At 32.8% G+C, this 14,892-nt stretch overlaps 1 protein-coding gene across 4 annotated transcripts in view; it reads right to left on the bottom strand.

Moving 5' to 3' along the window:
• The window catches only part of TCF12 (transcription factor 12), a 389,492-nt gene that overhangs the window by 51,273 nt on the left and 323,327 nt on the right, over window positions 1–14,892 (bottom strand). The window contains exon 1 of one of the 4 annotated variants that reach the window (XM_081227390.1): window positions 8,354–8,538. The exons of the other annotated variants lie outside the window; for them this stretch is intronic. Coding sequence (XP_081083516.1) covers window positions 8,354–8,524 — 171 coding nt within the window. The 5' untranslated portion in view covers window positions 8,525–8,538. Of the gene's footprint in view, window positions 1–8,353; window positions 8,539–14,892 lie in introns of those variants that run through there. 4 annotated transcript variants of the gene reach the window in all.

The raw sequence follows: 14,892 nt of genomic DNA, 5'->3' as shown, positions 1-14,892 counted from the left end.
TTTGTCAGTTAAAATTTATATATAATCTCTCAATATATATTTCTTTATCCTTATTTCTATTCAATTCACTATATTCCATACAAGATAAACTTACACTTTAAAAAATTTTAAATGTATGCAATTACAAAAGCAAAGAAATTCTGCTGATTTATAAAAGAACCTTTGCTGACTTTATTGATTTACAAATTGCTGTAAATAAAGGAGAATATGCTGATCAGATAATGGTTAATTGATGACTATCATGGAAAGCAAGAAAACCAAGATAAAACACATGAAGCAGAAGAGGCTTGCCTGCTTGCCCACTCGTATGTAAAAATTTTGAAGCTGTATTGAGAACACAGGGCTCATTTTAGGGCAAAGTTGTTTTTAATGTTAGTCTCTACAAATAGACTTTGAAAAAGATAAATTGACTTTTAAAGAACAGATCTTATAAATGAAAATGGTAAAAACTCTAAATTACTGTAAGCTTATCATTTATTTACTAACATAAGTTCCAAGTTTTTATCGTGATAAAAATGTTTTGAAAACCATGGTTCTCAAAGAGGCCCATCTAACAGCATTTCTAACACACGACAAAAAACTTTACTTTTGGTATCTTAACCATAGCTTGCAAAAACATAGATGCAATGTTATGAAGCAGCAGTTGTGCCAGTTGCGATTTTTCAGATCAAAGAGTTCTTGCGGCAAAGCACAACTGATGTGGTCTCAAAGACTTTATTAACTCCAGATGTAGGGAAATAGTCAGCCAATTCCACAAAAAGAGCAAGTCTCTTTTAGTTACAATCAGTACTGGCCACAAATTAAAACCAGACTGCTTATGTCATCTGATCACCTGCACATAGATGCCAGTTTTTTCCTAGTTAATGATCTAATCACACATTTAAATCTTAAATATGATTTTGTATCACAATAAACAAAATTAAGAGAAAGGAATATGTGTGCTTAAGGTGATTAAAATCTACCAGGAGTCACACTATTTTAAAAAGAAACAGAAAAAGTACAATTAAGTAATTTAAGATGTTCTATTGAAATGTGGTAATTAGACATTTTCTTTAGAATTCTAGCCTCCATTTCAGAATGTCAGGTTCAAAGTAGGTATCATGTGGGAATGTCCTTCTTTCTCAAGTACTTAATTTTTCTCCTTCAGGAATGGAAAAGAGAGAAATTCTGAGTGTTGGGTGAACAGAACCATAACATTTACCCCAACTTAAACGAATATAACTGAAAATCTAACAGATACCTCCCTTTCATTGTTAAGTATGTTTGAAAAGAGTAAATTCACAGTAATATCTCTACTGTCCTCATCCCATCAACCCAAACTTACTTTTTAAGAGTGACAGAGTACTTCAGGGATGAATATTTACATTACTCTGTACAGTGATTACACAATTATCCTTGGAATGTTTTAGCTCATAAAGCCAATTGGAGTCAAGTTAGCAAAAACATTCCTTTTTTTCCTGCTTGGGTGATTCAGTTTAGTCATATGGATCACCCCAATTCAGGGCAGGTTCACTCTCTGTTTAGCTTTAGAGGCTGGAGCTGTGCACTGCGCTCTTGATTTCAGTGCATCCTTCCTATAATTAATATTGGAAACATCTCTGCAAGGCAGAAAGGCACGATTTTCTGATAGTTGTTCAGCAAAGATGAAAAAAAGTAGAAGCTTCTGCTAAAAAGATATTTTTTTCTTGTTATCTTGTCACATCCAGTGATGAGTTAAAACATGATGCAATTCCCTATGCTTTTAAAAATAGATCCAAAGCCTGTGTGGTAGCTGATATCTTTAAATGTTCTAAATGATGAGGAAATGAATTGGGAATTTTCTTTAGTATGTGAGAATAGCTCGCTATATATCTTAATTAAGATACCCTTCCACAGAAAATGAGAGGAATGCTTTAGACGGGCACTGTCCAATAGGCTTCTGTAATAATGGAAATGTTCTATATCTGAAAAGATGGTAATGTATCTATGTCTGTACAATACAGTAGCTACTCGTTACATGTGACTACTGAACACTTGAGATGTGGACAGTACAAGTGAGAAACTGAATTTTTAATTTTAATTTAATTAATTTAAATAGTCATTTGTGGCTACTGGTTACTATATTGAACAATACAGGATGAGATCACTCTTCCTTACCCACCAGTTTAAAATTAGATAAATTATTTTGAAAGAAATATTCTAGGAGTCTCATAAACTCCAAAGGCTATGAAACAAAAACCAAAACTCTTAAACATTTTGGGAACACCTTTATCTAATTTGGAAAGAAGAAAGAAGGAGAAGCTTATCAATTTTTCTGAACATGCTCTAACACAGAAATTATTACCGATATTTCACTATGTTTAGGCTTCTATTAGCTCTTTTGTCAAGATGGTTTGACTAGCAGTTCTCTTTAAGTTCCAATATGTTAAATACCATTAAACACTTTAATGCTAACATTAAACCTCCAATATGTGAAAAGTTTATGCTAACAGCATAAATCATCTCCAGCATAATCTTTATCAACTTACCAAAATAATAAAGCAAAACAAAATCATTTGGCTAATTTACCCTACCATCATAATTTTAAAATAAAAATGTGATACTATATTCAGGAGCATACACTTAATTTATCTCATTTTATGTAACTATATTTTGTATTAAGCCATAAAAATTTTTCAAGATCTAGCTGAGTATCTAAAACCTGACAACTAACAAACAAACAAAACAGTTCAGGTCACTGGAAAAAAAGAAAACCCCAACCCAACTCAAATTCTAGCTTTAAAATCTGTAATTAAACCTCTGGGCCACTGATTTTAAAAATAGGCACATTTAAGGGTCAACATGCAAAAACTAAGAAAGAAAAACTAGGTAATTATTATAAGAATTTTCTAGTTACTGCTGGTCAACCTATGCAAGTTTCACACACAATAATATACATAAACAGCTTCCTTCTACCTCTGCATTTTGTGGGACCTGAATTTACTAAAAAGAGGCTGCTTAAAAAAGAGTAAGTAAAATTTCTGCTTTAAATAATTGGACTCACTGAGATAAGAGTGCTAACTAAGTAAAAGTTAAAGAAATTTAACTAAATTTAAATTTAGTTAAATTTAAATTTAACTAAAAGTTAAAGAAATTTCCTAAAAACTATTCCCTATTGATTTTTCTGATCATTTTGGATCCATTGTTTTCTATGCATACTGACCTGATGCATAAACTCAGATAAAAAGCATATCTTTAACATAAATGTCAAAATCTTAAAGTTTCTGAAATTCAGGGCTTCCCACTTTCCTGGTTGTTTCTTTAATCAAAATTAAAACAAGCACAACCCAAAAGAAAAAGACATTTAAAAATGTAAGTACATGAAATAGCAGTCTAATTTAAGAATCTCCTAATATCCAAGAATATTTAAACAAATGACAGATTTGATAAATATCTCAGTGTTTTCAGTATTTTAATATTACATAAATGTAGTAAATTTTGCCATAAAGTCCAACTTACTACTCAAGTTTTTATGGTAATTCCAAGCCTATGGCGGGGGGGAGGAATATTTATATAGTTCCAGTACTAAATATTGTAAGAACTGAAACCAAAAGGCATCATAAAGCAAAATGTCTGAAGTAGGACTAACTCAGGGACACACAAGCTATCCATGAAAGATTCTTTTCATCTAATTAGTTAGCCTGATAAAAACACAACTGAAATTTCTGTAAAAGGCATAAATATATGTTCATATTTTCAATACTCATAAATAAAAGGACCAATACCTTTTCCCAAGAATTTCCGGAGAACGTTTAGGGGTGAAATAATGTAAAATTTCCTTTCTAACAACGATAAGAAAAAAGAATTCTAGCTTTCAGTACAAAGCAGCTTAAAATCAATTACTACTGCTGCTGTCTAAAAAGTATAGTTGAGTAATAGTGGTTTTCAAGTGTGAGAATTTCTTCTTCGGTAAGTCAAGCACATTTTAATTAATCTTAACATCACTGGGCGTATTTTATCAGTTCTTTATTGTAACCAGTATCATTTTTATAATAAGCACAAATTTTTTTCCTGAGAGATAAACCATGGAATTTTTAAGGGACTGGGTTTGAAACTTGTATGCTAGGATAATGTACTGAACAAATCAATGAGTGTCACTTCTTCGCTCTCTACATTTTAAAAATATTTAGATCCAACAATACAGCACCTGATCCCTTTCTTCAGTATGTTCATGAGCTAGTGGAAAGGGACATAAATTTCCTTCTAAAAGATTAATAAACCTGACCCGTGACAACATATTCTCTTGGCAGGGGCTTAACTTCCTGGTATTTGTGTCCACTTGAATCAAGAAAAAAAGACCTTCTTGGATTCATATCTAGAATATAGTCTCATATATTTTTGATAAAGGCAAAAAAAAATCAAAGCAGATTTAAGCTAAACTCCTTGTCATCCAATGTCTTTAGCATTCTAACTTCAGAGAATTCTTAAATGACTTCATGTTTTCCTCATCATACAAATGTTAGATTTAACCCTACTGGGCCCATAGACAGCCTGGAAATTCGAATTAATTAATTATATACTTTCCTCTCTCATGTTAATTAGCAGTAAATCCCCAACAGAACAGAAATGTAGCTCTATATACTCTCATATTGGTTTCTGTGCTTTTATTAACTGAAAATGTTTATTTGAAAAATAAATCTTAGAAGTAGTTACAACGCAAATTTAGCTATTTGCTGCTCTAATTCTTATAATACAAATTAAGTGGGGAGGCAGGTGCCAAAACCATGGCTATACCAATTTTCACTACTACGAGTTCTATTAGAAGAGGCCTGCTAATTTCCTGCATTTAAAAACATATCTAGGATAGTTTTAAGTTCTTCATCTTAAATAGAAACTAGTAAAAAGCTGCTTGACTGACCATATCAATTAGCATTCATAAAATTGTAAGTTTGATCATATATGCAAAATATATTTATTTGTAAGAATGGCCTAGTGTTTTTCTCAATGACATTTTCTTCCCAACGGAGTACTTTGATACAACCAGTAGTAAGGATAAGTGAAATCTGGCCCTTTGCTATGGAGACTAGTTTACTTGTCCTTGGATGATAGAAAAGAGAAAACCTGCTCTTAGGAGACAGACCTGGGTTCAGTTCTGGCCTCAACATTTAACTAGCAGGGTGGGGCTTAAACAAGTTACCTAACTTCCCAGCACCAATTTTTCCTTACTTATAAAAGGAGGCTAGTAACAGCTAAATGACAGAGTGGTTATGAGAATTAAATGAGGTAAACATAAAGTCCCCAGCGTAGTTCCTGACACAGAGTAGCCCTTATGATCATGTTAGTTCCTGTCTCTTCTTTCCCAGATTCCATACAAAGAAGGTGAATATTCAAAATGTGTTTCTAAGCTTGAGTTTTAAAACTTGGATTTCTGTGTTGTCTCTAATAATATTAAAATAATCCCCTGAAATAATGAAAAGAGCATCATGTCTGTACTTGCTGCAATTTTTATACCCGAAACACTTTGTAGCATCTTCAGTTCAAGGCCTAGAAAATGGAGGCTGATGAGATCAGAGGAAGGCTGAAACTCCAGAATCCCAAGGTGAAGAGAACAGGAATCCTCTCCTCCCAAAACTTTCCTTCCTTTACCTCTAAGACTTTCTACCTTTCTGCATAAAGGACAACAATTGAGTCATATCAATGAGAAAACTGAGTGCAGGCCAAGTTCTGTATAAGTAAGGAATCTCAGAAATCCATTATTCCTTGCTATTTTTCAAAGTTCAAAAAAAATAGATAATATTCAAAGTGATTTTAAGTCCTCTATTTATCATAAACACATATTAATATCTTATATAGCATGGTACATAATACAGCTACACAAAAGCTACATGTGATATAAAGCATTAACTCCTTCTCTTTTCAGATAGTGGGGAAAACAGGGTTAACATTTTTGCCTTTTCTTTTCTGCACATAGATCCCCAAGCCTCTTATATTTCCAACAGTACAATACGGCCACATCATCTTAAATAACAAAATATGAAAAGGCTCTTCTCTTATTAATCTATTTTTTCCTAGAGTCTGTTCAGTCTATTTATTAAATTACCCCAAGCATCCTTAAATATATGGAAATCAACTTGAAAATTTAAAAATAAAAACCAGAAAAAAAGGGAAAGCATTTTCTTTAAGCCCAGTATCACTCAGGATTTCTCACTCTTTCATAATACCCGTAAAAGGATCTTAAAAATGAAATCAAAATATTAATATTCAAAATATAAATCTGTCCTATCATCTTAAGATAAATTGATAAAATGGAGTTAAAGAGTGAGCTTAAATCTAACTGGTTCATTATGAGAATTATACAAAAATTCCATAACTCAAGTGAGGAAATACATTTCACTTAGACTCTGGCAACATTAATTTAAAGTGCTAGTTTTTACTATAAAGCATTGATGGGTAGACATTTCCCAATATATACAAAGATGAGGTATTTACCATAATCTTTGGATATTATAATTACATACTATATGATTTTCTTATTGAAGAGTTAGAATAATAATAATAAACTAGATGTGGTAAAAGTAAAACACATATAAGACTAAGGGCTTATGATACAGAGGGCTAAGAAAATATATCATCCTTTACGCATTTTTCAAGAACATAAAAGTCACCTTTGACCTATATCAAGCACAGGCTATCAACTTTCAGGCTACACTTTTCTAACATACCAGCCATGTCATCTACCGTAAGCCTGGAAATACTTAATACGATCAAAGCTGTCCCCCACCCCTCCACCCCCAAATGTAGAACAAAGAGAAATGCTGTAATAGAGTGATCTGTGCTCTTGAAAGAATAAAATCTAAACTCAATCTGAGTTATAGTCTCTCTGCTTCAGGGGTCCTGTATGATTAATTTTACTAAACTTGCACACACACCATTTTCAAACAGACTATTTTACTTAGAATTGAACATAAAAGAAAAAAATTTCACATTTGAAAGACAGTTGCCAAGGAAATTACATAGAGATCAAGTTATTTCACTTACACTACCCATCTAAATCTACCTCTCACATTCTCCAAAAGCTCTGTTTATATGGCTAGTGTGAACACATACTTTTTAATGAGTTTAAGGATATTTTGGCTTGATTGTCATCTAGTAAGAAAGCTTACTGAAAAGTTAAAAACCAAATGCTAACGAAGTCCAAAGAGGCCTTACCAAAGCAGTCAGAGAACGAAAAAGTGCTTTCATTAGTTCTCACGTACACTGGTTAAAGTCATATGCTACTTTAAAACATTTTCAAGTGGTAAAAAGGGAAGGGACCAACATAACTGACTGTATACCTATTTTAGGAAAATGTGATTAATTTCTTTTATAACTTCAAACATTAACATTAAAAATGCCTCCACTACTGACCAAAAAAAATTGCTAAAGTCATTTATATATTTAATAAAACACCTGAGCTAATACATGTTTTGGAAAAACTGAGGAGGAAAATACTGAATTCCTGACATAAACCCAAGATTGTTATTCACTAGTATAACATTTTTATGTTTATCAACTATCTTATAAAGATAAGTCCTATTGAATGTTCCAGAGAAGTTCACCTTCTTTTTAGAATACACAAAATCCTCTGACTTAAAGATATTTTTGTAGAAACATACTAAGTAATTAATACTGAGTAATTAATTTAAAAAACAGAGAAGTTTTACTTAGCAACACAGAAAGGTATTATTTTAAAACATCTAACCATGTGCTATAAATCGACCAGAAATACATTCTTTGGAAAATGTATAAATGCACTCTTTGAAAAATAGTGATTTATTTTATGAATCTGTACAGGGTCAAAATTCTAGTTTGATTGGAAACAGATGGTATCTGAGTAAAGTCAGGCTCCGGACCTGAAACTCCAAACAGGAAATACGGCCCTCACTAGCTGACTGCTTCTCTAATCATTCCCAGAGCTTCATACTTGTTATTTTTATGAATATCTAAGATGACTTTCATCTTTCCCTTCTATCTACAAAGCATCAAGTAATCTTCCCTCTTTCTCTCTCTGTTATATATGTATTTTACATGTAGATTATATGTTTACAATATAAGAAAACATTAAAACTAATGTACTTTCAAGCTCATTACTAGTAAAGACATCAGGCATTAAAAAAATATCCCACAAATTCAAGTTTATTTTCTATATTATTTTAAAAATAAAAGCCAAAAGCTATTGAATAACTGTGTCAAAGACAACTTTGCTAACCTTACTTACAAAGAAACATACAATCTTAACGTATTACAGAAAATGATAAAACAAAACCTCACAGGTTTTAGTAAAAAGTAATTAATCTACCCTCCTTTCCCTTAAACAAACCAGTTAGAAGCTATCTGAACAAAGAAAAAGACTTACCGTTTTTCCATTGTAGTAATACATCAAAGAATTGCTGCCCATTCCAGGGACAGGATAAGCACAATACATGTTGATTTTGAAAATGTTAATGTTTGCAGCTAATGCACACAGCTTCTCTCCAAGACATACATCCACACAGCCAAACAGAGTTAAGTCTTCAGCACTATGCATCCACACATGATCTACTCAAAAGGAACTTATGCAAAATAGGACTGAACCAACTCAACGAGCAGAGAGGGAGGGTTTGTGCTGTAAGTAACCTCTTTCAATCTCTATCAAGTCCTCACACTGGTGGAGGATACCAATAAGACAAATTCTGGAATTTAAAAAAAATACAAGTCACAAGTGCTAAATAATAAAAAGTGATACAGTGTCCTGGAGACAAATATCCCAAGGAATTATTAATATTGTCATATATATAGTATATATGTCTCTTTCAAAGAAAGACAAACTGACAGATCTGCTAACCTATTTTTAGTTTAAATTAGAGCACTTGTAGCAGGGAAACCTAGCTTGCTACACCTCTAGCAACATTACCATCTGGCATGGCCTACAGTTGCTTCTAACTATGATAAACACATGATCAAGCAATCAGGAATTGGAAACACTGAATCGTGTGTAACAAGAAGGATCTAAACAGTTAAGCCTTGCACAAAGTCACTTCCTGGAGAAAGCGGACCTGTCATGTAAGTACCTCTAAACTAGCTAGAACAAACCATGATTTTTTATGTTATAAAAATGGTATGGAAAGAAATTTGAAAGGGACACATTTCATGAAAAAGCTCATTCCAACAATTCAAAAAATTATCTTGAAAATAAATCATCTGTTTTTAAAACATAATATTTAATATAGGTTTTCAATTATAAAGCCCCTTAAATTCCTCACTCATAACACCAATTAAAAGTTTATAATGGACTGCACTTTTCTAGAATATGTACTAAGCAATTCAATAATTAAAAAGAAAAAACAAACAAAGTTTTGTTTTCCCTTACATAAAAATATGAAAGGCTGGTATGTATAGACAAAATGTGCACTACAGCTAATAAACTAAAAAAGATTTCTTGGAAGTCTTGCCTCCAAGTTCATTATTGTTCTTAACTAACACTTGATATATTCATATTTTTATGAATGTTATAATGTTCAAATTTCTCAAAAAGGAAAAATAATCAGTGTGGGAATAAACATCTCATAGATTTAAAAAATGCATTATACTTAGAAGTCAAAAGGTCTTAGACATTGTTTTGCAAATACTTTGTTTCTCACACACAAACATATTTCATTATTTAAAAAAATTTCAATTTGTCTTTTGGTGTGGATTCTAACCCAGAAAAACAGAATAGCAACTTTTCTCTCCTCTCATTTCCCCCCATGAAAACCTCTTTGTACTATCTCTTCTCCCTGTGCCTTGCAGGTTCTCACAAAACTGTTAATCAGAGGACAGCTCACAAGCTGCAAAAAAGGGACACATCACTTTTTTAAAGGCACCTTTCATGAAGCAGAACTGCTCTAAGGGAATATTCTAGGAATATTCTATAAGGGACCCCCAAACCCCCCATTTTTATGAAAATATTGATTAAAATATAACAATAAAATCAAATAAGACAGTAAGGCCAGCTAAGTTCATAATGTTTTAAAAGCTGATGGTGTTGGAATAACAATAAAACCTCCCCACACTCTCCAGATATAGAAAAGGCTAAGCAGCAGCTGCAAAAGAACATCACTGTACAGCAGACCATTAAAATGCCAGTCTGCAGAGTGGCTTGTAACTTCCTCCCTCCTGAGAGACCACAAAGACCCATTTCAATCCTTAGAGAACTGTGTAAAAAGCGTTGACTTACAATTAACAATGCCATGCCTTAAAACCATTCAAGTAAATTTTAGTCTTTTATAGACATAGTCTCTCTCTGACAGAACAGCTAAAAAAAAAAAAAAAAGGAAAATCAACCATCCAAAATAAAATTTCCTTTTTTCCTTAATGAAAAAAACAAAAAAACTTACTTTTAAAATAGAAATTTAGGGGACTGGGGGAAAAGGGCAGCCACAAAGCACTTCAACATTTTCTTCCTACAATCAGTAGGAAGCTCAGCTTCAACCTGAGAAAACTTTTATATATTGATTAAAAAAAAAAATCCACCGACAGTAGTTAGGCTCGTTTCTTTGGGGCTTACCAGAAAAGAGAGAGCACTATGATGTTTGTTAAAACAAACAGCATAATGTAAATCCAGCTATGCAATCTTGGCTATTAAAGCACAATGAAAATTTGAGTATTTCATTAACAGTTCTTTATTTTAGAGGCAATGATATGGTATTCTGAAAGTAATAAACAAATATCCAAGTTTAAAAAGTTCAGAGTAAAACCAGACAGTATAATAATGTTACTGTTCTAAAGCAGTTTATTAAGGAACTGGATAAGACTTGCTATTAAACCTGAAACCTGAACTTTGAAACATAATAGTTTCTAAGCAGAGCTGAGTAATTAATTAAAAGCTTTTGCTTCTACTTTTCATCCCTCCTCTCAAAAACACAGATAGAAAATCCATACATATGCTTAAATGTAAGATGGAGCCCCCCCGCCATGTACCCAACACAATCATTTGGTATACGCTACTGCCTAAACTGAGGGTGGATGTAGAAACGTGAGGGAAGAGAGAAGAGGTGGGGGGTGGGTGGGCGTTTACATACATATGGCATTAAATTTATTCCTCAAAAACAGCAAATCATCAAGAAAACTGGTGGTAATTTAAATAAAATAGTCCCGTATTTTACTCGTATGCTATGGTAATGTCCTTCAAGTTTGCTACTCAAAATAACATCTTTTTGAAGTCTGCCTTACCCAAAAGAAAGTAAAACTGGTTGATGTAGACATATTTTTAAGTTACAAATTATCTTCTATGATAAAGTCCTTTTTCTCTTCCTCAAAAATATTTTTTAAAAAAACCTAATTTAATCTATGTAACAGCTGCAGCACAATTTTTTTTCTTAAGCAGAATCATATTACAGGAAAAAAATGCATATAGATGGATCAAGTGCTGCTCTAGTCAATGCAGTTGTTTAATCTTTGCCTCTTTTTTTTGAAGGAACATGTCAAGGGTTAATCCTATGACTCAGTCTGACAAAACGAGTCAGCTGGGGACAGGGCCACTTTTTAAACCTGATTTCAGACAGACGTGCAGCCTGCACAGGAGCTCTGAACTGTCATGCACTTTTTATCCTGAATTGTTTCCACCCGCAATTCTACGTAATCACTTATGTGTTATTCTAAGATTATGTGATTTGACTCAATATTCATGCTACCTAGTCCAACAATCTAAAAACTCACCAACTTTTAGAGCAAAATGGGCATTACTGTACACACTGGCAACATGATTAATGAAAATGTCAGAGAACCCTGATAAAATATGACTTGGAGCCATACATCTTTTATTAGCAAACTGATTATTCCTGGTTTGAGGATTACTGCATTTCACTGATTTTAAAATATACTTCCCTTCCTTCAGTAGGTTCAGGATGTGATGTTTATTGCCATTCCAACAATCATCAAGCACAGACCTAAACTAGATAAGAAAAAGCTATTATGTGTTTTGCCTAAGCAATTTACTTCTTTCCAGAAGATTTAGGAAAAAATGTTTCCAAAAAACCTACTAGGTAGAGACCTTCTGGCAACTTCAGTTTAAATTCCAGGCCCTTATTTCCTTCTTATTTTTCTGTTGACTGGGAAACAGATCATCCTTGGAGAGCTATGCAAAATTTCCTGGGGTTACCCATGCAATATTTTAATTTATTTTATTAGCTCTTCTTTATCCCTGATATTTGGATTGCTGTAACTCTCAAATCTGTTTTTTAAACTATCTTAAACAAGAATGTTTCAAGAGTGACTTAAAATTCTAAACAATTTTTAAAAGAAAATTTCAATTTAACTGAATTACACATCTTGAATTAATTAATTAATTAAGGCCAGTTAGTGGTTAATATTATTGTACCTTTTTCTAAAATAAGCAGGCAACATTCCAGTGTCCCAAAAGGCCAGAAGACCTGGCTGGAAAAGTAAATCTAAAACCCACTCATAGGATTCCTCATGAAAAGTTTCAACATTATTTCTAAGTGAATCAATTCCTGGAAAATAAGATTTTCAGAGTGAAAAACAAAGCTAAACAAAGTTCACATGTGAATAATTCCACAAATGAACTCTATATATTCCTGCTTTACGAAACTCAGTGAATAACTAATATGTTATTGGTTGCAAGGGAGGTGCGGGGTGAGGATAGGTTTAAGAGAATAATAAATAAGAGAATCTACCCATAGGAAGATACAAAAGCAAAAGACCCTTCCCCAATGTCTCCTTTTCCTTATTTAGCATGTAGAAAGATGACTAGTAAATGAATGCTATCTCCTAAATGCTCAGTAAGACACCAAAAAATTCCAGGTATTATATCTGAATATTATATTGCAAATTTTTCTAGTATATGCTGCTTTGTAAATAAAGTCACTCCTAAGTGTTCAGGAAGTTGGTCTTCTGGTCTTTTTCTAATATTTAGAAATACTATTTTTCTCACAATTTAGAAAATTTACTTTGGCAAAAAATAAAGCAAGAATATAAAACTCTAGCGAAATAATGCATCCCTCTCAAACCGATCCACTAACAATCAGTACCTATTATTTAAACATAATAATGCTATTTATCTGAAATCATATAATGCATCTTCTAACTCAACAATATTACTCTCATCTATCTTGCTGATACTAATCAATCAGTAAAAAGGCTTCCAAATACTGTCTCTCCACTGTATGAAAATATTAAAAATCAAAGACCTGATTTTCTGATCTTTCCTCAGGTGATATTTTGAAAAAATGGTTCCAATTATGACTTAGTTGTGAGTACCTAAATCCTAGCCAAACCAATAATCAGAGTTATATTACAGATTGGTCTGAAAACTGGTACACAATTTACTTGGATATTGATTGGAAATGAGGAACAATCAACCCCCCCCCACTTCTCAGTAAAATTCATGCTAAAGTTCACAAATCACATCATCTGTCTCAGACATAGAACATCAGATTTCTTATCATCTCTTTACAAAGATCTCAAGCCTAACATGAGTTTTAGAAATGCTTAATGCTTAACAAAATAGAAAACACCTATCTGTATAGCCAATGTAAACAGTCAGCTGTATAAACCACATTTATAGGGCAAAAGAACACTTGTTTAATTCCCCTTTTGACAACCATATGACCAAAATGAGGATGTGTAAAAACAGCCATACCTCCTGGAGGAGAAAAGCAGATAAATCTCTTTCTGAGGTAACTAAATAGTATCCCTCTGACATCAACATGAACAGAACTGACAGATCATACAAAGCTTCTAAAAGGCAATCATTAAATACCCCTTCAAACAAGACAGAACTACCATTACTGAGAATATATAAAACATGAAGCAAACTTCATGTTTCTCTTGATCATGAACTCACTATGACAAAGCAGTTTTCCTCTAAAAATTAAAGTGGGGAGTCCCCCTCCCTAATAATTCCTGCATCTCTTGGCTGTCCATTTCTTTCCCCATATGAATTGCAGTTTGTCACTTCTCATTTACCACTTGAAATAACACGGTAAGAGAATCATTAACTATGTTGCAACTTGATAATTTTCCTGCAGATGGCTCTATAATCACAGCACTAATGGTGTGTGTGCGGGTAAAAGAAAGTTGAGGAGAGTATCCAGGTTTTAAAATTCTTTAACAAACCAGCACTTCTGATGAGCTTTCAAGACTGGGACAAGGTATTGCACTACTGACTTATTAGGTTACAACAAAACAAAAACTAGAAGCAAGCAAAGCTATTATTTTAAACCATAAAGGTAAACAATTTGATCTTGGGTCCCGTTAGCTCTCCCTTAAGGAAAGTGCTCCCTGGTTTTTTATTTCTTCTTTTGACCTGTGTAATTTTTTTCTTCTGAGCTGGAAAGTACCAGATCCTTTCGATTTATGAGAAATGGAACAGTACCATGATATTCTACTCTATTTTAAATTTATTTTTAAAGAGACCAGAAATAACATCTGCATCTTAGCCCAGAGCCATTTCAAGAATCTGCAACTGGAAACTCTAAATAACTTATACATTAAGTTATTTCTGGCACCCAATCTATGTTTTGTTCCAGTAAAAATTCTTGCTAGTGGTTAGTAATTTTTTAATACTTCATACCTCTAATTAATTAAGTACTGAGTATCTACCAAATCATCCTGCCTCATATTTGTAATGATCAAGTAACAAAGCAGAGTTCACTTTAGCTATACTCACTGGAAGAAATCATGCAGATCCTGAATTTATGAAAAGACCCATCTTAAAAAGACAATGATTTCTAACCATTAAATTCTGGTGACCAACTCTCAACAAAAGCCACGTAATACTTCAGTTTGAAAACATATATGAGGATGGTATAATAAACAGGGGAGGAGATGGGAGATAGTGTCAGTTTAAGGCAAAACAAAAGTTTCAGTAATGCTTACTTAGTATGCTTCACTGGTAAAGGCAATATGCCACCCCAA

The sequence above is a fragment of the Mesoplodon bidens genome (assembly GCF_964165515.1).
Source record: "Mesoplodon bidens genome assembly, chromosome: 3".
Classification (NCBI taxonomy): domain Eukaryota; kingdom Metazoa; phylum Chordata; class Mammalia; order Artiodactyla; family Ziphiidae; genus Mesoplodon; species Mesoplodon bidens.
The sequence above is the reverse complement of the archived record's forward strand: the minus strand, read 5'-3'. Positions and strand labels throughout refer to the sequence as shown.